The sequence below is a fragment of the Littorina saxatilis genome, linkage group LG2 (genome assembly GCF_037325665.1).
Source record: "Littorina saxatilis isolate snail1 linkage group LG2, US_GU_Lsax_2.0, whole genome shotgun sequence".
Lineage (NCBI taxonomy): Eukaryota > Metazoa > Mollusca > Gastropoda > Littorinimorpha > Littorinidae > Littorina > Littorina saxatilis.
This window is the reverse complement of record NC_090246.1, coordinates 38,820,714-38,848,577: the sequence shown is the minus strand read 5'-3', so window position 1 is coordinate 38,848,577 and position 27,864 is coordinate 38,820,714. Positions and strand designations below refer to the sequence as shown.

The 27,864-nt window shown below is 44.2% G+C and overlaps 1 protein-coding gene and 2 long non-coding RNA genes across 3 annotated transcripts; 1 reads left to right on the top strand and 2 right to left on the bottom strand.

Moving 5' to 3' along the window:
- Positions 1-29: 29 nt before the first annotated feature.
- Positions 30-27,297, top strand: LOC138958957 (target of rapamycin complex subunit lst8-like). The gene is made up of 9 exons (XM_070330310.1): positions 30-262; positions 1,391-1,442; positions 2,880-3,042; positions 3,483-3,558; positions 3,782-3,856; positions 4,174-4,251; positions 4,556-4,680; positions 20,695-20,837; positions 26,654-27,297. Exons 1-9 carry the CDS (start codon positions 140-142, stop codon positions 26,770-26,772), a joined length of 954 nt encoding a protein of 317 aa, XP_070186411.1. The 5' UTR covers positions 30-139; the 3' UTR covers positions 26,773-27,297.
- On the bottom strand, positions 9,247-11,653 carry LOC138956197 (uncharacterized). The gene is made up of 3 exons (XR_011452549.1): positions 11,292-11,653; positions 10,247-10,341; positions 9,247-10,074 (listed from the first exon to the last, which is right to left on the bottom strand). It is a non-coding gene; the product is annotated as an uncharacterized lncRNA (long non-coding RNA).
- LOC138958949 (uncharacterized) lies at positions 22,807-25,740 on the bottom strand. Its single transcript, XR_011453553.1, has 3 exons — positions 25,498-25,740; positions 23,933-24,989; positions 22,807-22,920 (listed from the first exon to the last, which is right to left on the bottom strand). It is a non-coding gene; the product is annotated as an uncharacterized lncRNA (long non-coding RNA).
- Positions 27,298-27,864: the final 567 nt, after the last annotated feature.

Genomic DNA, 27,864 nt, shown 5'->3' with positions numbered 1-27,864 from the left:
GCCATAATTGTATTGACAATGATACTTTTGTAAGTACCGTTCATATCGTCTGCGGCTTGAGGAAGAGCAAGGAAAGTGGAGCGGAGTGCGCTGAGAAATTTGTTTTTGCACATAATCCAAACATTTGTGAACGCAAGCGATGTCAATGGGTGGTAATGCCACGGACCCTGTCATTCTTGCAACAGCAGGCTATGACCACACCATCAGATTCTGGCAAGCTCACAGTGGCATTTGCCATCGGACTGTGCAGCATAATGACTCTGTATCCTTTTCAGTGTTCTCTGCATGCATGGTTTTGAATGGGTAGGAAATCCAGACACAACATAAATGCCACAAGCAGAACTGTTGTATTCTGTACATACAGTTTTTTCACAGTGCTGTTTTGAAATACACAGGTGAAATCCTTTTGGGATGATGAAGTTGGATGATCAATAAAGCGATTTAGCAGTAAATCTGAAGATCGATAATTTTATCCCTTCTGACCTATTTCCATTGTAGCCGAAAATAGCTCGCTGCGTCTTTTGCAGGCTCACATATATATGTGTGTAAACATTAGATTTAGAGCCTAAACATTAACAGTCTTACATTTACACATTAACATGCTTCCATTTGAAACTTTGAGGTCTTCATCGGGGATTGACGCCCGACAAAAGCTAATTGAAGCCCGACGGAGCGAAGCGACGGAGGGCTTCAATTAGACATTGGGAGGGCGTTAATCCACGATGAAGACCGAGAAGTTTCAAATGGAAGCATGTTAATGTTATTGTAATTCAATCTGACGACGATCTCTTTCCTGCTTTCATGCGGTTGTAAACAGACAGAATTGGTTCTGTTCTGTTCACACACTACTTTTAGTCCACCTACCTGCAAGGGTCAAGTCCCAAGAAATATGTCTGTATTCCTATCGTATCACTCTGCTCCTGTTTTGTTTTCTTTCACACACATTTTCCCTTCTTTTTTGACGGGTTTCTGGACAGCAAACTCTAAAACAAATTCTTTTCATCACAAAAGCGATCTTTGGAATTGACTGACGTAGTCCGGAAGAATTCATGCATCAACTTACGTCACGTATTCGACGTCATCACTTCGCATACCTTATGGTCTCGCTATTTCGTTGGCCTTCATATTTCCTATTTGTTAAATAACCCTCAAAGCTAACCGAGACTAGTTGAGGCTGTATCAATGCGCCTCGCCAGCAGGTTGTTAATGGATTTTTTAGCGAGTGGTTATCGACAATTAATGACCGGTAATTTTTAATGAGTTGGGGCATTCTGACCAATCACAGGATCTGTTTCATTAAAACGCAAACTTGATTGAATTACATTTTAATTTAACACTAATATATATAGTTATTATGATTTTGTGGGTTTTCTTTGACTTTCTGCTTCAGCAAGTCAACGCACTGGAAATAACACCAGATAAAGGAATGATTGCAGTTGCAGGTGAGTTCTGTAGAAAATAAATGTTATCATAATTGCTCGTCATTGCAATTTGCATGCCCCTGCCGATGCCCTCATGCAACCAGTTGCTAATTCCCTTTATACAATAAATCAAGCATAGGATGTCATCGAACCAAAGAAGCTTTCAAATCTTATATTAAAGGTACTGAACTTGTCAAATCCAGGTGCACGGAGCCCCTGGGGCTTTTAGTCATACCTCAGGCAGCTATCCGTTAGAAAAACTACCAAGTTTCATTGACTTGCACTCATAGAGTCAAGAACTGCGATTTTTTTACGAATTAATTTCGTACTCGGACCCGGCTGGTCTTGACCTATTTTTGGATCTAAATTTAGATCAGGTAGATCACCACATCATGCACAAAAAGACAGTCACTAGCAAACTATGTCAGACGTCATCATGAGTTTGTGTAAAACAAAATGGAGGCCGGAATCACTCAGTTGAATCGAACGCCGACCAAACACCACGTAATAACTAGGTTAATTTATGCACTCGCGTGAACAAGAAACTGTCGAGCTTCACAGATGTCGTCGTTGGGTAGTTTTGGGTTTGTTTTACTACCATAGGAGGATTTTTGAACTGTAAATGCACTCAGCTGCAACAAAAACGCAAAACGAAGGCTGTGAGCTGCACTGTGCCTTTAAATCAGAGGGACTTTTGGGGACGGAAATCCTTTTTGTGAAATGGCATTGCATGGTACATGCTTCGGTGATTGGTCAATGCATTTTGGTGTTATAGTGCCAATATTCACATTGGAAGTGGATCTGCAGTGGTACAAAGTGAATGGGAGCATAAAAAAAAGTCATCAAGTGATGGTAGCTAACACAGTGAAGGTCGACAGAGCGTACGTAGAGCACACAAATTACAAACAGAGGGGCTCAGGAACCAAACTCACGAACAGCTCTCAAAGTAGAAGTTCCTTTTTTTTGCCTGGTAGGACAGTATCTCCGTAACACAGTGGGTTGCGCTGCAGACCATAGTCCGGTTTGGTGGGGGGGATCCATTAGTGCAGCATGCATATATATATTTGTTGATGATCTTTCACCTCTGCTGTTCTTTTTCTAACCCCTTTCTTCTTTTATTTCCTTCTCTTCTTCTTCATTCCAAAACTTTTGAGTGATATATGGAAGATCGAAGATTGCCACAACAAAGCTGCGCTCACAAGTCATTCTATTCCGAGTCGTCATAGAATGTACCTTCGGTAACCAAGCATGCACTGTGGGATCCATACATTACAAAGACTGCTGTAATATATATTTATGTTGCTTTATTGGCTTTGAGTATTTAATTGATTTTGCCAGGCTTTCTGCTAGTCTATTTGTGCAGTAATAAAGTTCAGACTGAATGAACTCTCAATCAAAAATTGATGTATTTGGGCTCTATTAATCAGTTTTTATGGTCCAGTTGGTCTTTGTTTGCAGGTTATCAACATATTCGTATGTTTGATCTCAACTCCATGAATCCAAATCCATTGATCAACTATGATGGCATTTCAAAAAATGTAACAGCAGTGGGGTTTCATAATGAAATGAAATGGATGTACACAGGAGGAGAAGACAACACTGCAAGAATATGGGATCTCAGGTCTGTATTGAAGAGATTGTGTATAAGTATATATGTGTAATAATTATAGTGTGGATAGATAACTGTTATGTTTGGTCCTTGCAACGAGACAGCATCTAGCTGCCAAATAAACACTATCTATCTTGCATTGGTCCGTCAGCTTTTTTGATATCATGATAAAGGCAGTAGCCCCATTTGAGGTTCACTGTCACACTGAATCAATCTCAAATGATCGCTCTTCCTCCAGTATCCGGTTAATTTGGGACTATGCCCATAAAATAAGACACAAACATGTATCAAGTATGAACATTTTTTGTTGTCTCAAGGGTGTCTGTTAATGATAGATATTTATTAATGAATGAGATTGTCATGTATGCAGTTATGTGTGGTCATGGACAGGTGCATGGCAGTTTTATTTCGACTCAAATTAAAATTAATCAAATCTATGTGTTTGGTAACAGGACACGTAACCTTCAGTGTCAGAGAATCTTCCAAGTCAACGCTCCAGTGAACTGCGTTTGCTTGCATCCAAATCAGGTATGAACAGTTGTATAGCGAATTTTGAGTTTAAGCCCTATTGCTTGAAGTTTTTGTGACAAAGAAGACTCAAGGAAAGATCTTGGAAAAGGGAAAAGATGAAGGAACAGTAACTGTTTTGGGCAAAAGCTAAAGAGCGGTCACATAGTGACCCAATATGTATTTTTTTTATTCTGTAACTTTGTATGTTCCATTTACAAAGATTTATCTTTTTTTTCTCCAGGGTGAGCTGTTTGTTGGTGATCAGAGTGGCTCTATACACATCTGGGATTTGAAGACAGACAACAATGAGCATCTGGTTTGTATATCAACAAGTATTCATCCCATTTAGCAGAATCTTGTCTTTAAAATTACTGTATTTGAAGATGCATGTCATGAGAGCCCACAAAAAAAATATGTTTAGAAGTAACTCTGTCAGGGTTTTTATGCGGTGTGGAAGAATTGTATTCCTTGGAAGTGAGGCAAGTTTATGTCAACACGCTGATAGCGTCACAGTGAACAGTAAGCTCTGATGTGGCTGTGCATATTTTGAGCATACACTTTCATTAGCCATCATAAAAAGTAAATCTTGATGCACATGTGACCCTTATTAATATTATGCATTTAATATTTCAGATTCCAGAGCCAGATGCTGCTATTCAGTCACTAAGCATAGACCCTATGGGAACAATGATGGCAGCAGTCAACAACAAAGTGAGTATGTTAACTGAGTTTTAAAGCCAGACTGACTTAGTGGATAGGTCAATCATCACAGAAGCAGTCCAGGTGGCCTGCTTGTTAGGGCTAATTACATCAATATTCAATCATGAGCACTCTTTGGTAAACCTAGCAGCTAAAGACCTGCCGCTACTTAGGGTTGAGGAAGGTAAATGCAGGGTGTGTGTATTTTTGTTGTTGTTGCTGTTTGTTCTGAAAAACAAAAACAAAAACTTTCAGCTCTTGTTAAAGCCAATATATGTACATTTAATTCTTATTATTTTAATTTGTATTTCTCCAGGGGAAGTGCTACATCTGGACGATGACAGGAGGCCGACTGGATGAACCCACACAACTTCACCCCAAGAAAAAGTTCAACGCACACAGCAAATACGCTCTCAAATGTCTCTTCAGCCCTGACTCCACGTAAGACCTATTGCCATATAATGAAGTCCAGATTATTGTATGTAATGGAAGGTCTGCTAGCTATTCAGTGACACACTGGTTGTTTTGAGTAACTACTGGTATGCTTTGTGTTTTGGTTGTTGTAACAAACGAGCCAATCTTTCACACCAAACCACTCCAACACCTTTGCAGACCTGCCTACCCTTACGATTTGGGCGTAATTAACTACGATTGTTAACCCAAACTACGCCACCACGCTTTCCACAATGGAAGTACTTCTTCTTCTTCTTGTGCGTTCGTGGGCTGAAACTCCCACGTACACTCGTGTTTTTTGCACGAGTGGAATTTTACGTGTATGGCCGTTTTTTACCCCGCCATTTAGGCAGCCATACGCCGTTTTCGGAGGAAGCATGCTGGGTATTTTCGTGTTTCTATAACCCACCGAACTCTGACATGGATTTAATCACATATTCTTACTCCAATTCTTATGAATGCATTGACTTTAGTCCCACATGCTAGATGTCGAAAAAACCTCTCAAATTACCTGCCCTTAGTAGGGTGGTAACCAAGCTAAAAGCGACGCCATAGCCGTTGCTATGGCCTGACCTTGCTCGGTTACCCATAACACCCTGCGCACCACGTGAGCGCCCGCATCCGTAATAATCATTCTCGACTTTCGACAACACACGGTGGACGTGTCCGAATTTCGCTCTCACTTTTGGCCTTCACATGCCTGCTCGTCCTTGAGACTAGCCGGTTCTTGGGGGTCTACCTGTCCGTCTACCTTTTGGGTGAGATCTTTCCTTTTTATGTTTGGATATAAATGTTGATAGCTTTGTTTTGAACACGCACGCAGAAGTTTTTTGTTCTGGGTGACTGTTTTTCGCCGGTCTTAAAATGGCCGACAACAAAGCTAAACTGAGTGCGAGACTGGAAGGTGACAAGGCTCTTAGCCCAGTGAAGAAAACTAAAGCTAAGGCTAAACCTAAGAACGTTGATTTGCCTATTATGCGGGTAGAAGATCCGTCAAACAGCGCTTCTTTTGATGTTCCTATCCCTCCGAGGACGGGTTCCGTTCGTTCACAGCTCGCGTCCCCTGATGGGGGTGAGGAGCCGGGGCCTTCAGCCTTGGGCTCGTTAAAGTCCGAATTGTTTGATTTTATTTCTCAACAGTTTGCGTCTCGCTCTGGGGTCCCTCCTCTGCCTCTGGCGGTAGGGGATCCTTCCTCCCTGGCTCGGCTGGGGTCGTCGTCGTCGTCGACTCCGGCGACTCCTGCGGATGGGGGGGGTGGCCGGGCGGCCATTTCTTCTTTGCACTTGCTTGGTGCACCTGACCAGTTCGGGCCTACCCTCTCTGCCTCTGGTAGTGTGGCGGTTGCGCTCGAACACTCTCTCCGTCAGGAGAGGGGGTCTGCTTCCTCTCTGTCTCTTCCCGCTCAGCTTGCTTTTAGCAACACTGCAGTGGGAAGTCAGCTCTCTCCCCTTGTGGGAGAGGGAGAGAGGGGGCATGGTAAGTCGCAGCCTGGGCTTGGTCCCACCTTTAGTCTGGGGACTCGTGGCAGGATACTGCATATCATTGAACAAAGCACCAAAATTGGCATACATATACCTTTTTACATTCTCTATCGAATAAGAGGATGACACAACTGATCGGAAAAGGTCATGACCTTCAAACCTATACTCTTCATAAAAAGAAACGCATCAATTCTAAAAGTCTCTATACTGCCAGTTTCTGTCAGAATCAGGTTTGCAAAATAAGAAAAAGAAAGCCCTTTAGTATTCCTAATGGCATGAGAGGATGACAATTTGATTAAATCATCACGATTATACTCGTCATAAAAAATAAAGCATCATTTCCTAAAATCGCACACAAAATTAGCAAGTTAGTAAAAGTGCAAAACAGAGCAAGAACACATCCTTTTTAGTATCCCCTGCGACAATTAAACACACAAAAGCACGCAGTCTCAAGTTCACAGTGAAAGAAATACATCTTTCACCAAATTGTAAACTCGGTTTCGGGGCGCGTGTTGTTCGTTTTACTCGCGAAAAGAGAAACGATGCCTACGCGACATCTTCTCAAACTTTCGCAAAACAGCAATGTTTGATGGATCCATATCTGCTTATCAGAGTAAACAATGTATCCATTGGAAAGGTAACAAGGTCACTAAATCGCTTGACACGCATTTTGAGTGATCATGAGCTTGATATCACTTACCTCACTTTCCCGCAAACAACAATACAGAACTTCCGTCTATCTCGATGTTTATGAGGCCTGGATGTCACTTCTGTAGCATGAGCCGCCACAGGAGCACATGACTTCCTTCTGCCTTGTTCTGAGGTATAAAAGAAGGCCAGTATATATATGGCCAGCGGCTATGTCAACCATGCCAATGACAGACATTCGACTCTCCTGCCAGGAAGCCAAACTGCTACTATTCATTCATTCAATGCCTTTCACGCCTGGTGGCGTGTAGGGCAGCGACAAAGGACCTCCACTTTTGTCTGTCTCTTGCAAGCCTTTCCAGGGTCGCCCAGGAGTGGTTGAGGTCCTTTGATTCCCCCTCCACTGTTCGTCTCCAAGTCTGCTTGGGTCTTCCCCGCTTCCTTTTTCCTTCTGGGGTCCATCGAAGTGCCACCTTCGGAATGGAGTCGTTTTCCATTCGTAGTACATGGCCAGTCCATCTCCATCTTCTCTGGGTTATGAGTGTCTCCATTTCTTCCATGTTGCATCGTTGGAGAAGGTCGTTGTTGGAGATCTTTCTGGGCCAGAATATTCTCAAGATCTTTCTGAGGCAGGTGGTGTGGAATGACGACAGTTTTGCTGCATCCGACTTCGTCATGCGCCAGCATTCCGACCCATACATGAGGGTAGACATCACACAGCTTCTGTATAGCTTGAGTTTTGTGTGAGTGCTGTACTGGGCTGATTTCCATATGTTGTTCATGGTCCGCATGACATTTCTTGCCTTGTTCAGTCTGCTTTTGATGTCCTTCTCGGCGCCTCCGTCCTTTCGGATGATGCTGCCCAGGTAAGTAAACTGTTCTGTTTGCGGTAAGTCGGCGCCATAGGCTTTCACTGGGGTAGGTCTTTCGGCGTTGAGTAGCATGGTCTCGGTCTTCTTTTGGCTGACACTAAGTCCAATTTGGCCTCCAAACATACACAATCGGTCGGTCTTCTCTTGGATGTGTTTATGTGTATGTGATAGCAGTGCCAAGTCATCTGCAAAGTCCAGGTCGTCTAAGAAGGAGAAAAGAAAACTGCTACTAGCCAAGCTAAAAAGAGAGGAAAGAGAGCAGACTCTGTCACAAACATGTGAAGAGAGAGGATGGATACACCTCCCCTACAATAGGAAAGGGCACCACCTCCCACTCACCCCGAGACCCATGTTGCGTCGCTTGTGCACGGTCAGCAGCCGCATCTACTGGGACAAGGCAGTCTGTCAGTGTGGCAAGACTGGACACCTCACACACGTGTTTGAAGGTTGTGACACTCTCAAGGAAGAGATGGCTAGTCTCATCCGCTACAGAAGGGAGAATACCCTCAGTCCGGGAGACTTTCTCCGCCCACACCCATCACTCGGAGAGATACCGATGATGGTCTTGGTCACCAATCTGTTCACCTCAACTGTTGCGAGCTGGTTCTAGTGTGCTTGCAGCAGATCCAGCACAGCACAGATCCACTTCTGGAATCTTAAGCTAAATGTGTCTCAAGACACACATTTTGTAGTCCTGGCATCCTGAAAGGCAGAGGCCCCAACCTACAGGTTGGCTTCCATACCAAAAACGCCTCCTGAGACACGGGAACGTGGGAGCAGAGGCAACAGCTCCGCTTGAACCTCAGAAACTAAATGTGCCTCCATACACACAGTAACCATTTTAGCACTGACCCAAGACGACCCAACCCGGTCCCTAGCTCATTTCAGGTCTCCTCTAGCAGCCGGCAGCCAGCGGTCTACACCCCTCCACCCCCCCCCCCCTGCATTTTTATTTTTTATTTTCATACAAAGTTGGATTTTTTCCTTGTAACATGCCCCTAATGGCTTTGCCGTGAGGGCGTAAAACTTACATTTTCTCTTTCTTGACAGTGGTGTTTCCCTCGACGTTGAGTGAAATTACCTTGAAGATGTGGGTCGTTTACTTCTCTTGTCTCCTTTCCTTGTGTTGAACATCAGAACTTCGGAAACTGACGACACTGACTTCTGCTTGTTGCTGATCTCCGTCAAAGTCGAACCAGACACGTTTCCATGCATTATCATACCTCTGAGTGCATGCAGACTTTCGGGAACAACGTCTGCTGAGGCCGTCAAAACAATAGTCTTTGGAAACAATCTGTGCGGCACGTGCAAGATGAAATGCGTCATCATCTAATGTTCTTGCAAAATTCAGCAAACTGCTGACGTCTGTATCGAAAATAAGGACAGTTTCTTTCCCTTGCCTTTGAGCTTGCAGATTTGGCACCATATGAAGAAGTCTTTCTTTGAGTCTTGTTGTATGAACCTTTTTGTTATATGAACAGTCCAGCTCACGAAACTGGCTGTCATGTACTTTGCACAGTTCAGACATTTTGAACAGTGACATGGACTTGCTTTCTCTGTCTTCTTCAATGAAAGAAAGGAGTTGACTTAACACTGTTAACTCATTTTGTTCGTGTGCGTCATTAATTCCCCGTTCTGCTAAGGCTTTTTTAGATTTATTGTACAAAGTCAACTTGCAAGATGAATGATATTTGGCGTCCAAGGCATGCATATAATAATTTTCTCTGATAATTTTCCCAAGAGTGATCGGTCCTGCACAATCTCTGCATATTCACGAATTGTTTGGTCAATGGTAAATGTACATGCGTTTTTCAGAAGTACCATCTTTTCCGCATCGCGGTCACACACAGGTCCTATCGTCCTCCTTGTTTTGACGGGGCTGTGCAGTTCTTTCTGGTCATTATCTTCTTCTTTCAAGTATCTCTTCTCAGCACGAGCAACTTTCTGGTTATCAAATTTGTTCCTGCAGGTTCTGTGCCATACAGCTTTTTTCTCTTCAAAGGTTGTCTTCATATCATTACATTGTTCAAGGAGATCCTTGTTCAAAACAAACACAGACGAATCCCCAAGGGCTTCAAGTTTCAAAATATTGTCGACGACACGACCGTACCCAGTCTGCACGCCAGCTTTGGCAAATGTTGATTGTGTCGGATTTACTAATTTTTCTTCTGTTTCTGTTTGGCATATCGCACATAAAGACCAGTCGACCAGGGCACGGGCCTCCAACATTGATGGGTGTGAATTACCTTCATGAACGGTTCCGCTTCTTCTGAAGACTCCTCTTGTGTTGGCAGTGGTCTGGGATCCAAGCTTTTTTCCTGGACAGATTCCGGGAGATTGTGAGGGTCCAGGGAAGTCTCTGCATCCAGGATGAGATAACCTAATGAAAACAAACAAGGGCAATAAATCAACTGCAAAACAATTTTGTTTGTGACTTAATCAAACACACACACACACACACACACACACATAAACACACACACACACACACACACACACCTAATACACAAGCGAGCAGGCATATCCCCCCCCCTCACCCTTTCGCCTCATACCTTCGCGAACCGTGTCTTCAGAAGACGTTCCTTGTTTTGGCAGTGGTCTTGAATCCATGCTTTCTCTTGACTGATGCAAGGGTCAGGAAACGTCTCTGTATCCAGAGTGATAAAACCGAATCAAATACAGACAAACAAGGAAATAATCACATGAAAGACAATGCTGTATGCGACTTAACTACCCCCCCCCCCCCACACACACACATATAAAAACACACATGCACACATACATTCTCTCTCTCTCTCTCTCTCTCTCTCTCTCTCTCTCTCTCTCTCTCTCTCTCTCTCTCTCTCTCTCTCTCTCTACACACCCACACAGGCACGCACACGGCACACACACATACGCACACACTAACACACACACCCACACAAACAGACACGCACACACACACACACACACACACACACACACGTACCAACACGCATGGCTAGAATATTAGGTTACATTGATTGAATGAAGCATGCACTTCAAATGTCTGTGTTTTCTTATGATACATATATAATGTTAATAGACTGTCGTACCGATTTCTGTACATGCAATAACATCATCAAGATTCAAGAGTTAATTACCAATTACCTACATATCGAAGATGTACAAAATTCAATTTGATTTCTGACTGTCAGGGCCACCTAAAAACGAAAGCAAGGTAAACACGAACAGATCTAAACAGCAAGGCGTTTCCAAGATTTTGTGTCAACAAAATAGTGTTGAAACAGTGTTACGGACAATAGCCGCTGCTTTCACAGGAACTCTTATTTTCCCAGGACGATCGTAGACTGGAACCATCTGCAGGACGATCAAGTTCTGGCAGGATCTATGACTATGGAGATCTTTAAATCTGATCTCCACCCAGTTTAGGACTTATTTATATGCGCACCTCCCTTCCGTCGATCAAATGACAGAAGTGGTTTGTCAACGTATTGACACAGATACAGATCTGGCATTCATTGCAATCACTTTCGCGCCCCCCTCACCCCCTCCCGTCTACCCTCCCCCCCCCCCCCCCACTAAAAACATGTATACATGTAACTGAAAGCATCTTACCGTTTACTCGAAGGTCGTGGGTGCAAAATATATAGCAGGCGCCTTCATTCTGCAAACACGCCATGCTGTTGTTCTTCAAGCAGACGACAAGTATTCCGCGCAAAGCGATACGTCTAAAATCTGATTGGCTAATATTCCCAAGGTCGCGGATAACTCGTGTTGGAGTTATCTCCCGCACTGCGTTGTTTACCTTCGAAACGATTTTTATTTAATTAATTTTTTCACCCTTTCATACTTGCTGGATGACTTGTGTCATCCTCTTAATCGATTCTTTGTACTTTTATGTGCAATTGCTGAGAAAACTACAATTTGTTCAATGATTTGCAGTATTGTGGTGTATTCTTGCCACGAGTCCCCAGACTATTTGTCCCACTGGGGGCAGGGGGCTGTGTCAGCTTCTCACTCTTTCCCACCCACTGGGCGGGATTGGGTGGGGGCTGGTGTAGCGGCTCACCCTTTCCCGCCCTGCGGGCAGGATCGGGTGTCCGCTGTTGGACTGGCGTCTCAGTCAGTGCCGCTATTGTCCACTGCTAGCAGCCGCCCCTCTCCCCAGCCGGGGTGGTGGGGCTACAGGACTACAGCAGGTTGACGGGTGGGGGCGGCCGTTCACGGTCTCGCCTCTCACTCAGTCTTACCCCTCTCAGGGTTCGCTTGCTGCAGCTAAGAGCCAACTCCCACCGCATGCAGCGGGCGGGGTAGCTCAAACTGGCCAAACCGGTTTTGACTGTTGGGGCCAAGCGCCCGGTCAGCGGTCTACCGACAATGGGCCTGGCGCGGCTTTGTTGGGTGGCCCCCTCCCCCCTCCTTCTTGGCGGGTCTCTGTGCCAACTGTCTACCCTTCTACCCCTGTGGGGCAGGGGGGTGAGGGTGGGTGGCAAGCGGGATCGGGTCACGCTTTTGTTGCTCCTGTCTCCCCTCCTGTGTACAGTGATACTGTGGAGGCTGGGGACTCTGATTCTTCTGAGGAAGACGAGGAGTGTGTAGCCTTGCCTTTTGGGTTTAGGCAAGCCATGAAAAGAGCGGCTTGTGTGGCAGCTCGTTACTTTCCGGAGGGGGTGGTGGATTCGGGACAGGGTGTCTCTTTTCCACCGTCCGCTGCGAATGATTTTCGGCCTTCACAGGAGAGTTCACAATCGTTTCGTTTTGTGGAATCACCTGCCGTGGCTTATCACATGTCGCAACTTTTGGCTCGACCGGCCCCTCAGGGCAGCGGTCTGTCGCCAACTCCCTTCCCTTTGTTGCATGCTCATGATACAGCGCCTGCTTCAGCCAATCCATGGCTGGCGTCAAACGCACAGGCTACTGCTTTTTCGCCGTTAGTGCGTTAGTGCAGAAAAAGCTGGACTGGAATGTGAAGTCAAGGAACTTTGTTCAGACTTTTGCTTTGCCGAGGGCGACTTTGCCAATTCCGCCGGAGTTGCTTGCCTTGTTGCCAAAGCAACCTTCTGCTAAGGAGGGGGTCTCGTTCTCTGATGCTTCTCTCTCTTCTCTGGAGGAGATAGGGCGTCTTGATCTTGAATTGGCTTCTATGGCAGAGTCTTTGCTCCGAGCTCTTACTCGAGCTGTTGCTGGCTCTTTGGAGCCTTTTAGACTCAGGGAAGACGCCTCAGCTAGTGACATCTCCATACTGCTTGCTGCTTTGGGGATGGTGAATTCTGAGAGGATGAGCATTTCAGCAAGGCTGTATGCTCATGCTGTCTTTTCACGGCGTGATTTGCTGCTCTCTCAAGCAGGCTTTTCCCATCAGTCCACTGTGGACTCGCTGCGTTCCTCGCCTTTCGTTGAGGGCTCTCTCCTGGGTAGAGTAGCCCTGGATGCAAGGCAGCGGGAAGTTCAGGAGGCGAAAGACAGGCATCTCGTTGGGATTTCGTTTAAAATCCCAAAGAAATCTCAGTCTTCTTCTCAGCCTTTCAGGAACAAGAAGCAGCACATCTCCTCTCGTCCTAAGGAACAGGGAGATAAGGCCGCACCAGCTAAGGGTGCGCCTTATCCTAAGAAACCCTCGTTCGGGAAGGGGAGGGGTGGGGCTCGAAAGCCCTCCCCCCAATGAGGCTCTCCCGATCACATCACCCCTGTTCCCCCCACTCTTGTGGTGGCTGGGGGCCCCACCAGGGCTATTTCCATGTGGCAGGCGCTGGTGCACAGCCAATGGATTTTACGGGTGGTGCGATCGGGATTCCGGCTGTTGTGGGAGGGGGAAAAGGCTCCCTTGACCAGGGTTCCTCCTCCCTTTCGTTTTCCGGCCAGCCAAGAGGCCAGAGTGGCCATAGAAACAGAGATCAGGTCTCTTTTGGCCAAGAAGGCTATAGAAGAGATTGTGGATCGCTCCTCGCCGGGGTTTTACGGACGCCTGTTTGTAGTGCCCAAGGCGTCGGGCCGCTGGAGGCCTGTCCTCGATCTTTCGTTCTTGAACAAGTTTCTTCGGAAGATCAAGTTTCGTATGGAAACACCAGCTTCGGTCAGGGAGGCCCTACGCTGGGGAGATTGGGTGACCTCGGTGGATTTGACGGACGCCTACTTTCATATCCTTATGCATCAAGTGGACAGAAAGTGGCTCCGTTTCCGCTGGGGTCATCGGATCTTTCAATTCAGGGCTCTGCCCTTCGGGCTGTCCCTGGCTCCGTGGGTTTTCACGATGGTGATCAGGCAGTTGGCCGCGCTGATCAGGCAAAGAGGTATTCGTCTACGGACGTACCTCGACGACTGGTTGATCCTGAATCAGAGTCAATCAGCGTGCCACTTGCACACTCAGGTTGTGTTGAACCGGGCTCTGGGCCTGGGGTTCTCCGTGAACCAAGCGAAGTCAGAATTGACTCCTTCCCAGAGGTTTGTTTACCTCGGTATGGCGTTCGACACTGTCTCTTGGATGGTGCGTCCTACGCAGGAGAGAATTCAGAAGCTTCATGCTCTCATTTTGGCCGTAGCTGGCAGCCAGCAGGCTTCGGTGAGGGTCCTTACCTCGATTCTGGGCCAAATGGAATCTATGGCAACTCTGGTTCCCTTAGGGAGAGTGTACAAGAGGCCTTTCCAGGCTGCGCTGAGCTCTCTCTGGGAGCCGGCTTCGCAGGATTGGGACAAAATCGTCCCCACGCAGGGATGGTTCAGTCACGCGACTGCTCGGTGGTTGGACCTAGACTGGATTTCTCAGGGGGTTCCCATCGCTCTGCCCCCTCCGGACATAGACCTATTTACGGATGCGTCTATGGCCGGGTGGGGGGCTCACATCGGGGGCCAGGCGGCCTCCGGTCTTTGGACTCAGTCCCAGTGCCTTTGGCATATCAATCGCCTGGAGTTGGAGGCAGTTGCCCTCGGTTTGCTTGCGTTTCTCCCTCTGGTGGGCGGCAGACATGTCCGGTTGCACACGGACAATGCCACTGTCGCTGCCTACATCAACAAGCAGGGAGGAGCTCGGTCGTTTTCCCTGTCAGACAGGGCGTGCGAGGTTCTGGTCTGGTGCCACTCGCATCGGATCATGATCTCAGCAGAGTTTCTTCCGGGCAAGCTCAACGCACTGGCGGATGCACTCAGCAGGTCCTCTCAGGTGTTGCACACCTAATGGACGGTCACTCACGGGGCTCTCCAACGCCTGTGGGCACAGGTGGAGAAGCCTATGATCGATCTTTTTGCAACGAGGTTCTCAAAGAGACTTCCCATTTTCGTGTCCCCCTTTCCGGACACGGAGGCTTGGGCAAGCAATGCGTTGGAGATCTCGTGGAGGGGCCTGCAGGCCTACGCATTTCCTCCCTTTCCTCTGCTCAGCAGAGTGGTGAGGAAAGCCGAGCTGGATCGTCCGGAGCTCCTGCTGCTGGTAGCCCCCTGGTGGCCTTCCCAGCATTGGTTTCCAGATCTGCTGTTGTTGGCAAAAGGGGTTCCGATTCCTCTAAATCTAGTGCGGGGAGAGCTCGTTCAGCCAAGAACAGGCATCCCGCACAGAGACCCGCAGGCCCTGTGCCTACACGTTTGGAGATTGTGAGGTCGGAACTGCGGAAATCTGGCGCTTCAGACTTGACGCTGGATTTGGTGTTTAACACTTTCGCGACGGGACACTGATAAATCAGTACCAGCGCTGACACGCCCATGGACGGGAAGCGCATTTTTCAGTACCAGCCATAGAGGGTACACGACTCGTGATTGCTTCCCGGTTTTTGAAGCTTGCAAATAAATTGAGTTGTTTCCCTTGATACACTTGGCGTCCCCTTCTGCCATTTGCAAATCCGCCTGATTTGTGTGCGTTTTTGAGGAAAAAAAATGAATCAAAGGCGAGCCTTGTCTCGGGAGGAGATTCTCCGGATGTTGGACCTAGAGGATCCCGTAGAGCATGATTCGGACGTATCGTTTTCGCCTCACGAAAGCGATACAAGCAGTGAAAGTGAGGAAGAAACAGTCCCGTTGTTGCTAGTACGAGTCGGCAAACTACACGTGGTTGGCGGTGATACTGCTAGACGAACATGTATCTCGGAATCGTGCATGAGCTATGGGGGCGTGGCAGCACTGATAACAATGGATGGCTGGATCGAGCCTTCAAATCCTTTTGGAATTGTTCATAGGTGTACAGTTGGTACTTTGTTGTGAAAATGTGACTTATATTCAATATGGATTACCAAGACATCATTTGGTGAGTGTTAGATCTACAGTTTTGTTTCATTTGAGTCAGGATGCTGTGAGTGAATGCGTGATTTGCTTGTTTTTTTCTTTGTACTGTCTCCTTATTTCTGTGTACAATGTTAACAATATTTCAGCTAATTCATAGGTTTTACACCTTGTTTGGTTATAACATTATTTATAATACTTTCTGTTAAAAAATAACTTTTAAAAAAAGCAGTAGAAAATAAAACACACACAAAAAAACGTTAAAAAACACAAATTATCCCCCTTTCACCCCCCTTTCACCCTCCTTTGCTAAAACAAATCGCGTGACAAACTTATAAATAGCACGACTGAACTGGGCATCCATTTTTGAATTAGTACACAAAATTTGGTGGTGATTGGACTTAATTCAAGCTTGCTAGACAGATTTCTTTACAGTTACTGATTTTTGGGAAGTTTCTTGGTGGCAAGCTTGGGCAGGCAGGACGTAAACGCCGTGGCAGTGCTAGTCACAATAGTGTTAAGGCGCATAGGTCCTCGACTGCGTCTGTTTATGCTTGCCATTGGGCTGCCTGGGCCAAGTGGTGTAGGGAGTCGGGGGTCAACGCTGTGGCCCCGCGCTCTTTACAGGTTGCAAATCATCTCTCTTTTTTATCTGCGCAGGGCAGTTCGGCCTCTGCTTTGAGAGTCCGGCGTTCTGCTATATCTGCTACTCTGAGACAGATAGGCAGATTGATTAACGTTAACGGAGTGATTGCTAGTGTGATCAAAGGGGCCGCTCTCCAGGAAGCACAGAGACGGACCTCTGTCCCGGCATGGGACTTATTTTTGGTTTTAGAGTATTTACGGTCTTCGGCGTTTGAGCCTTTGCAGGCTGCTAGCCTGACTGATTTAACACGCAAGACGGTTTTTCTGCTTCTTCTGGCTACTGCTCGGCGAGGCAGTGAGATCCATGCCTTGTCGGGTTTGTCGGAAGATATCGCGTTCGAGCGCGATGGATCAATGTCACTTCATTTCCGGCCTGGTTTTCTCGCGAAAAATCAAAAGCCAGGCCAATCCCCGCCGGTGGTCCGAGTCCCCCCGCTTGGGACTATTCTTGCTTCGCACGATCCCGATTTAGCCAACTGTCCGGTTAGGGCCTTGAAGTCTTACTTGGCTCGCACTCAGTTGGTTAGAGCCAAAAGTCAAAAACTTTTGTTCATTTCATTGAACACAAAATATGACAGGGACATCTCGAAATTGACCCTTACAAGATGGGTGGCGACCCTCATTAGACGAGCGTATGAGTGGTGGCTCTCTCAGGAGAGGGGGGGGGGGGGGGGCGTTCAGTCCTTCCTCTGACATCAGCTCGAGTACATGAGGCCAGAGCCTGGGCGTCCTCTGTGGCCGTCTTACGGTCAGGGCGCTTAAGCGACGTCTTGCAGACAGCTTACTGGAAGTCAGACGATGTTTTCATCAGCTTCTACCTTCGTGACATCTCCTGCACGCGACTGGATGGCTCCAGTGCATTGCCGGCTTTGGTCGCTGCAGGGCAGGTGCTTGCAAGGACATAAGTAAGTTCCCTCCGCCTTTAGGAGGAATCTGCATTCATAAGAATTGGAGTAAGAATATGTGATTAAATCGAAAATTTTTAATTAAATTTTGATTTAATATAATATACTTACCCAATTCTTATAGTTAATACCCTCCCATCCATCCCCGCTGGATTATGTCCTTGGGGTGTTTGTTTGATTAATAGTCTCGAATGATTATTACGGATGCGGGTGCTCACGTGGTGCGCAGGGTGTTATGGGTAACCGAGCAAGGTCAGGCCATAGCAACGGCTATGGTGTCGCTTTTAGCTTGGTTACCACCCTACTAAGGGCAGGTAATTTGAGAGGTTTTTTCGACATCTAGCATGTGGGACTAAAGTCAATGCATTCATAAGAATTGGGTAAGTATATTATATTAAATCAAAATTTAATTAAAAATTTTCGATTACAGGTTCTTTTTCGATGTAAATCCGATCTGTATTGTTGCTCTTGCAGAGCTTGCGTTTGCACCTGCGCGAGATTGTTTGGGCAATATCCAGTCATTTCTGGCCTGTTCAGCCACATACAAGATAGACGACGCTGTTCGCATTACAATGAATTAGCGACGCGTGGAATGAGATCGGCGAGTCTGACGAGGAAGCTGATCACAGTGGTGGTAAAAGGATTGCTGTGAAAAAGAAGAAAGCTATTCCACAGAAATACAAAGGCAGCTAAATGGAATCGTGGCCATGCCTAGGACCTTAATCAAAAGGACCAAAGCACGTCTTGTGTTCCCTTTGCCACAGTGACTTTTCGTGTTCACACATTGGAAAATATGACTGTGCATAGCACATCGGGACAAATTATCACAAGGATGCAGTAAAGAGAGCTCATGGAAACCAAAAGACAAAAGATGTTCGAATTACCTGTTTCTTTATCAGGAAGTCTGAGTGTAGTAATACAGTAACAAAACTGGAGGGAGAAATTGTCCGAGCAGAAGTGACAATGTGCGAAATGATTGCCGAATAGAATCTTGATTACACATTCTTCCACCAGATTACTCTTTGTGGCTTGTAATGTTGGGGGTAGGCTTTTTGCCTCCAAGAAAAAACAAGTCGCGTAAGGCGAAAATACAACATTTAGTCAAGCTGTCGAACTCACAGAATGAAACTGAACGCAATGCAATTTTTCAGCAAGACCGTATACTCGTAGCATCGTCAGTCCACCGCTCGTGGCAAAGGCAGTAAAATTGACAAGAAGAGCGGGGTAGTAGTTGCGCTGAGAAGGATAGCACGCTTTTCTGTACCTCTCTTCGTTTTAACTTTCTGAGCGTGTTTTTAATCCAAACATATCATATATATATGTTTTTGGAATCAGGAACCGACAAGGAATAAGATGAAAGTGTTTTTAAGTTGATTTCGAAAATTTAATTTTGATCATAATTTTTATATTTTTAATTTTCAGAGCTTGTTTTTAATCCAAATATAACATATTTATATGTTTTTGGAATCAGAAAATGATGAAGAATAAGATGAACGTAAATTTTGATCGTTTTATAAAAAAAATTTTTTTTTTACAATTTTCAGATTTTTAATGACCAAAGTCATTAATTAATTTTTAAGCCACCAAGCTGAAATGCAATACCGAAGTCCGGCCTTCGTCAAAGATTGCTTGGCCAAAATTTCAATCAATTTGATTGAAAAATGAGGGTGTGACAGTGCCGCCTCAACTTTTACAAAAAGCCGGATATGACGTCATCAAAGGTATTTATCGAAAAAAAGAAAAAAACGTCCGGGGATATCATTCCCAGGAACTCTCATGTAAAATTTCATAAAGATCGGTCCAGTAGTTTGGTCTGAATCGCTCTACACACACACACGCACAGACAGACAGACACACACACACACACATACACCACGACCCTCGTCTCGATTCCCCCTCTATGTTAAAACATTTAGTCAAAACTTGACTAAATGTAAAAAGAAAAGGAGCAGAAGGGATGCTATTTAGGATGGATACACACTATTCAATATATTGCAATGTTCCCTAGCCAAAATCTCTTTATAATAACATAATAATACAAATTGTAGTGGAAAGACTCAAGTCCTAACCCTGATCAATCTTCATATCTTAAATCACCTCTTCTTATGCGATGCTTTGAGTAAGTCAGCGGAAGAGTGAGCTCCATATACAGACCTGTTTACCAGTACGATTTGGTCGTATTTTGTACGCCAAATTATTATCGGTACGCAAATACGCGACACACGCACAAAATACGCATAAGGAAAAGTCTAGAATACGTTTTCCGGTGTTGGTGTGCTGATTACGGGATGGTACAACTGATACCGGTTTCGGTCGAAGGGAGATAACCATGACAGCGAGTCTTCAGCTGTGGAAACCTTGTTCAGTTGTTGGCACGTGCGATCGTCTGGACAATCGTGGCAAAATAAAGCGGTAAAATGTGTCAGTTTCGGATGACTGTACCAAGTCTAAACAGCAGAAACAGCAGATTTTCTTGGAGAAATATAAGAAAGAGCCAGGAATTGTGGAGTCTACTATGGGAAAAAGTCATGCACACTGCAAGTATTGTAAATCAGATTTCTCCGTTGCCCATGCTGGGAAATATGACATCGAACGACACGTCACTGCATTTCCAAAATTCACCTGGACAAGGTTGCTGCAAAGAAATCCGCTGAAAGCTGCCAAGGAATTATGAAGTTCATTCCCGCAAAGCAAATCCTGCCAGAAGAAAAGGCTGTAGTCCGTGCTGAAGCAAGGTTTTCTGAGATGATTGTAAAAATGAACTTGCCACTGTCAACCGCAGATGTTATTTCAACTTCATCTTTTCATTATCAATCTGTTTGGAAGATATAAGACTTCATATATAATAACACTGGTTTAGTGGTTACAATGCTATAAACTGACTGGTAAATAAAATTGTTTTATCCCTGTTGTATTGGAAGGAGTTAAATTCTGAAGGTGTTCACAAGACATACTATTCTTACACAAACACGTTTGCACCCACGCGTACATTTTCCCTAGCCCATATGGCTTTGCTTGCAAAGTACACCAACTTTTTGAAAAATACACTCAACTTTTTGGGAAAGTACTCTTGCCTTGGGTTTAGGGTAAACAGGTCTGCATATATTTTGTTCTCTTCCGCTTATTTATCAGAACCTTCCAGCAATAACTCAAAAGGAACCTTTGCAAAGAATTGAAAACCAATCGCAGTAAAATACACTATGAGTGTCTTTACTTGTGTTGTATTTTCTACTTTTTTCATATTTTCTTTTATTCTACAATAGGTTGCTGGCAACTACGTCAGCAGATCAGACGTGTTGTATCTGGCGCACCGCAGACCTGTCCCTGATGACCAAGCTACGAGATCAGAATCAGCGCTGGGTGTGGGACTGTGCCTTCAGTGGAGACTCACAGTATATCATCACAGGTAGTTTAATATTTTAGTTTTCTTTTTCTTCGTTTATTGGCTGTAAAACTCATGTACACATGTTTTTGCACTGGTGAGTTTTTACATGTATGAACCTTTTTTTCCCCGCCATTCAGGCAGCCACACTGTGTTTTGGGGACGCATGCTTGGTATCTTTGTGTTTCTGCTCATTGTTGTTCCCAGACTCGGAGGACAAAAGGTCAATTGGACCTGGATTGAAAATATTCATGGGTCCAACTGATCTGGCTTTGTCTGCGTAGTGGGTAAATTAATGGCCAGAAGGCCTTCTACGTGTCAAAACTATTGGACGGTTTGACCGGCTAGGGGTCAGACCAATGGGTCAGATCATAAAAGTATGCTTCAATGACTGATGCCTGATAACAATTAACACTGGTGTACTTTGTCTTTGCTTGCGTGTACACACGAAGGGAGATAAGGCACTAGCAGGTCTGCACATTTTGATCTGGGAGAAAATCTCCACCTTTAACCAAAGAAACTACAATGGGAAGAAGGATAACTTCCTCATTGGGCATGCTTAGAAATGAGAATGGCTAAATACGAGTTATTCCCCTTTTCTACATGCTGACCAGGCTGTCTCCTGCTTTGTCATGACTAGTACAGTCGATCTTTCTCATGCTGTGACTTGCTTTATTTTCACATTTTCGGTATTTAAAACAGCAAACACACTCACACACACACACACACACACATACACTGAAGAAGTTTCCATTCTGATTCGGTTATTTTATTTGGTGCTATATGTTTGCTTCACATTGTTTCTTTTACATTGCTTTAGGTATCCCAATTCGCTAAACACATCCATAATGCATGCATGGCTCATTCGAAAGAGGGCAACTGAATAACTGATGCCCAATAGCAATAAATACTGAACAACTGAACAATAAATAGCAATAAATGATGACAGCGCCAAGTTTTTAAGTACAAAGTGAAATCATGTGACTGGACAAAGGCACAATTACAAAATACAAATAAAAAAATCGAGGCTCATTTTAAATTAAGTACTCAGCTCATGGGGAAGCATAAGGTGACCCTAGAAACCGAAATTAGGAGACCTCCCGCCCCCAGGGCAGACCACAAAAAAAAAGGGGGGGGGGGGGGGGGGGGGGGCTAATTTGTGAAAAAGTATAAAAGGAATCGAAAACTGTATACATGTATTTAGTTAATACCCCAAAAATTGTATAGTATATACAATGTCAGACCCTAAAGAAAGTTTGTTAGTCTTTGCTTAGGCAAAACAAAGCAAAATAGCCTGTTTACGGTATCCCGACCAACCCTATTTTTCTAGACCAACCCAAGACTTTTTTTTTTTGGCATTTGGAAAAAAAGAAAAAGAAAAAAAAATCACTTTTGTTCCTGTTTTTTTGCAAAATAATTTAAAAAGATGGTTATAAAATTGTTTTAAGAAAAGCCGACCTACCGACCCTCTTTTTGTGTGCCTATGTTACTGTAAACAGACTAAAAGGTACATCAGAAACAACACACCAGGGAGGGTCCAAAATTGTATCAAAATATAGATGGTAGGGAATTCAAAATAAAAAAGACAATAGACAAAACATGTACTTCGGCTCATAGAGCCTTCTTTAATTTTTGACTCATTAAGTCCATGCTCCGAGAGTCCTTTTTTTAATTTTGAATTGCCTACCATCTATTTTTTTTATACAATTTTGGACCCTCTTTGTACGGAGAGAGTTGGCAATTGTTAATCACATTCTCTCATCTCATTGACTCTCCTTCAGCTCCTTGGTAACATGCGTTCCCGTCTCTGCCAGGATTGGACACAGCAGCAGATAACCGGTAAATATGTAACAGGCATAAATGGCAAAATAGCTCGCCTCGCCTGATAATATATGAGACAACTGTTCTACTACAAAGTCTTTCTTGGGAGGCTTGGCTAATTTACTCGCTCGTTTTACACGGGGTTCCATCGTTTTCTTTTCTAATCGGAAAACCTTGCTCCTCAGTTTGTTGACCTTCTGCCAAAGTTCCGCTTCACGAGGGGATGGGGAAGATGACGACTTTGATGCTTTACATCCTATGTCCTCCAGGATCGCCTGAATGTCATCTAAAAAAGAAAACACACATAAAATAACATAACCATAACAAGTTACAACCTGGAAGAAATTAAAACACGTGTAATTAAATCACAAAATGAAAATAAACAATAGCGTAGGAAGGCAGGCCAGAAATGAAGTGTATTTGCAACTATGGATACGATGTGGAACAATGATGGAATTGACCTTGTTTGGTACTGAATGGGTGAGGCCATTAGAACTGTACCCACGGAAGCTATATAAGCTTCATATTGATTGATTGATTGATTGATTGATTGATTAGGACAACAGTACCAGGTAAACTCCTCACACACCATGCCTCTTTCTTTCTTTCTTTATTTGGTGTTTAACGTCGTTTTCAACCACGAAGCTTATATCGCGACGGGGAAAGGGGGGGGGGGGGGGGGGGGGGGGGGAGATGGGAATAGAACCACTTAATTGTTTCTTGTTACACCATGCCTCTAACAGGATATGTTTCCCATCTTTACGTGTTGGAACTACAGGTACAATTTCATCCATCCATGCATCCGCCCTATACAGCTTCTTCTTCTTCTTCTTCTGCGCTCGTGGGCTGAAACTCCCACGTGCACTCATTTTTTTTTGCACAAGTGGAATTTTACGTGTATGATCGTTTTTACCCCGCCATTTAGGCAGCCATACGCCGCTTTCGGAGGAAGCAAGGCGGGGTATTTTTGTGTTTCTAAAACCCACCGAACTCTGACATGGATTACAGGATCTTTTTCGTGCGTACTTGGTCTTGTGCTTGCGTGTACACATGAAGGGGGATAAGTCACTAGCAGGTCTGCACATAAGTTGACCTGGGAGATCGGAAACATCTCCACACTTAACCCACCAGGCGGCCGCGACCGGGATTCGAACCCTCGACCTTCCGAGTTAATAGACCGACGTCTTACCACCCCGCCACAGCGCCCGTCACCCTATACAGCAATTATCAACTATGTAATGGATGTGTTTAAACATTTTTTGATGTCAGGGTGTTCTTCATGGTTAAAAATCTCTTACCTGGTTGAACAATTTGTGCATCATGCGACAGGTCGGTGCTGGCTTCATTTGTAGCTACCCTTTGCGATGGTGGCTTCCTCCCACTAGCAACCTGCAAATGCACAGCTCTTTAACTGACAAACTCACAACCAACACCCAGTCACAATTCTCCCAATTTCATGGCATTGGTCTTAGGCCACACAAAAAAGTGTATGTTTCTCGTAAGGCAAAACAAAAAATAATCTGTTTACAGTATCCGGACCGACCCTATTTTTTTCCCACCGGCCCTAGACTTTTTTGGGGCATTAAAAAATGAAATTAAAATATTCAGATGGCTAAAATACAAAAATAAAAAGCCGACCTACCGACGCTATTTTTTGGGGGCCTATGTTACCTTAAACAGACTTTTTTTGTGGCCTAACATGACTAAAGGTGGAGATTTTTTTTCTAAACTTTTTTTTGTTAAACCATCTTTTTAATTTATTTTGTTGAAAAACAGGGAAAACAATTGATTTTCGAATACCCCTTTTATTTTTGAAAATGCAAAATAAAAGTCTAGGGTCGTCGGGAAAACATAGGTAGGGTCAGGTGACCAGAAACATACAACTTTTTTGTTGTTGACGCCGACCCTATACTTTTTTTGCCATTTGGGGCTGTTTTTTGGCAAAATAAGTTCATCATATCATCATAATCAAGACGTCGATCCAAAATAAGTAACTTTTTTTTGTTGGCCTTATCATTTTTTTGCGCTAAATGCAAACAGGCATTATTTGATGGGAACAATGCTGTTTTTTTTCAATTCTTACATCAGCCTCAAACTTGTCATTACTCAACCTGCATTTAATAGTGTGCTTCATTGGTTTGCAAAAACCTAAAACCAATAAATAAATAACCTTCGGTGGTGGATTGGGCACTGCAAACAATGTCGGGACAGCATTCCACACAAGTGATCCTCTCTGCAGGATTGTTTTACTGGTTGGCCTCAAAGTGATCAGTACAAAGCTTGAGACCTTGAACATCAGCTGGCTGCAGCTTTTCAAAGTCCTCTCGCCTTGTGAATTGCATCCATATTCTGCACCTAGTTTGACAATAAAAACAACAATGTTATTGTTAAACTAAGCAAAAAGGAAAGAAAAAATAAATCAGATCTTCAGTCTAAATCTAACGCTCTGCCTGAACGCAAAACGGATGAGTGATGTACCTTTGTACTGTAGTTTTCCCGTAAGCAAGGTTTGATAAAGATTTCGGCAAATATGCCCACGGGTAGTTTGTCATCAAGTGTAAACTGTTGTTTTGTACTGACTGCTGACTCACACTCACAGTCGTAAGTACAGTGTACACATGCACACACAGGTACACACGCAGACACACGCGTACATAGTACAGCTAGTACAGAAATCTCAGGATGAACCGATCCATGCTATGTTTGTAATATTTCATTTGCATATTAGTTCTATAAATACTGTAGTATCATAGCAGACAAAAATGCCCAGAGACAGTTGGCTTATCTGAGTGAGTTGACTCGAGCCATTGCATTCTCATTCTGAAGAAGGTAAACCTGATGAAATAATCACTGCACAACCCACCTTTTTTCTTCTTTAGGGAACTTGTGGAAAGTTTTCCCGAAGCAGCTCTGTTTGTAACGGGCGTTCTTGCAACAAAAAGCCGAGCAAAATTTACCACCACCTCGCACGCGATCGGTACCTACGCGATCCGCCATTTTGTTTTCGCCGTCAGCATGTAACTAGGGACGATAACCCACAAACACTTTTTCGCATTTTCTTCGCAAGTTCCACGTCTTCCTTATGTACAGTGTTTGCTTTAACCCACCCGAACTTTCCACATAGAAGGCTGACGTATTATCGACTTGACTATTGCGCCCATCTTGTTTAGTTTTGATTCTACAGATTAGTACTGAGTATGTTAGTGCCTTAGAGAAGAAATTTTCTCAGTTGTTACTGTTTCTGATGAAAAAATAAGAGAAAGAAGAGAATTTTCTGATGATACTGTTTTTCTTGCTTAAACTGTTCACTGAACAGCATGTGATGTATTCAAAGAAATGCACAAAAAAGACATCTGGAGAATATCACAAATGGAACAATACAATAAAACTTCACTATGTCCATATATGAGTTTCCTCTTAAGCCAGTTCAAAAAACAATTCTGTTTCAAATATACTCAGGGGAGGCAGTTATACTCACAACAAAACCAGCCAAACAGAGCATAGTAAACTTGCTCTCTTAAAACACACCAAATAACAAGAGGCGAAGCCATCAAGGCTCACGTAAGAAATCGACAAACAGTAACACAAACTCAATCACTCCGTCACACACACACACACACACACACACACACACACACACACAGACAGAAAGAGCATAGGTGAAACTGTGCAAGAAAGCGAGACACTAGATCTAGATCTGTCTGTCTGCATGTAGCCTACTTACAAGGACACGACTGCCAACTAGTCTCGGCGCGCTCAAAATAATAATGACCGAGACTTTCAGTACTTCCTTCGCGTGACGTCTAACCCTCTTACGTCATAATGTGACGTCAATGTAATGTGACGTCTTCAAATGTTAGAGTTTCTACCACAGACATACACACGCACAGACGCACGCACGCACGCACAGACAGACAAAGTTACGATCGCATAGGCTACACTTACCTGAGCCAAAAACTGAAAGGATCACACACAAAAAATGCATTCTTAATTGGTAACGTTTTATTTTTTGTGTGCAGCATCATCTGACAACACAGCCAGGTTGTGGAGCGTCGATGGCGGGGATGTGAAGAGAGAGTACAGCGGACATCAGAAAGCAGTCGTTTGCCTCGCCTTCAGAGATGAGGTGGTGTCCTGATAATCTGCATAACTTGTTGCTGTGTTCATGTGCTGTCTTCAGTCCTCTTCAACTCAGAGACTAACAGAGAGTTGCCTGATGCTCGGTCTTTTTATGTGCTGTGATACTGATTCTACAGTACCAGTTTGTGCTCTGTGATTGAAAGTGGGCATGTATTTAGTGGTTTAGCGAGCAGAAAGGTCTCCCCACGTTTTGCACTACTTGGCGGAAAAAGAGCCCCATTGCCCTTTCTTGTAGGGGCCTATTGCAACTTGCAAATGTGTGTGCTGTGTGAGTGAGTGACTGTGCAACTGCTGTAACTCATTTTGTGATCAGTGAAAGACAAATGATGTTTTTTCACGGTTCGTCATGTTTTGAAATTCAGTTTATTGTGAGTGTGAAAGAATCGAATGATTGTTACGAATGAACGTTGTGTGAGAAGAATGAAAGAATCATTGGTGTACTGTGTGTTATTATATTTGACAGTTGCTGTTATTCTTTATTACTGAATACGATGAAATCATGAATAAACATATTTGACTTGTCCTACTTTGTCTTCCCAAAAATTATCAGCACACACACAACTTTGGAACTACATGTATAAATCTCTGCTTTAACCAAATTTGTGTGAAAGGCGTTTTACACATCATTTTCAGTTGAACTGATTATTTTTCTTTCCGATTTATTTTGGCAATCGTCTGTTTGTAGCACAAGTACAACAATCTCTGTATTAAATTACACTAAAATGGATTGATCTTTTACAGAGATGAGTTGAATATCATGGGTGCACATCTTGCCTTACAAAGCAAACATATAACATGTAATGTATCATGTGACAGACATAATTTTATCCTGAATCAGTTTTGTATGAGGACATTGGGTTTGTCCCTAGCTATTTCCCTTAACCAGTAATCACAGTATCTGCCACTGATAACACCACTCCCACAATACAATGACCCTTATTGTATTGGGAACACCACACATCCTCAGCTGAACTAATCCCAGGCCATAGCTTTGTTGCAATGTCATGATCCCTCTCTGTCCACAGTAAATTTTGTATGATTATAATGTAAAGCAAATCATAATTAATGTGTACAATTCAATTGCAATGTA

Coding starts and splice junctions, on each gene's coding strand:
- LOC138958957 (XM_070330310.1), top strand. CDS start 140: ATGTCAATGGGTGGTAATGCCACGGACCCTGTCATTCTTGCAACAGCA. Junction 263..1,390: donor CTGTGCAGCATAATGACTCT/GTATCCTTTTCA, acceptor TTTCTGCTTCAG/CAAGTCAACGCACTGGAAAT. Junction 3,043..3,482: donor GCAAGAATATGGGATCTCAG/GTCTGTATTGAA, acceptor GTTTGGTAACAG/GACACGTAACCTTCAGTGTC.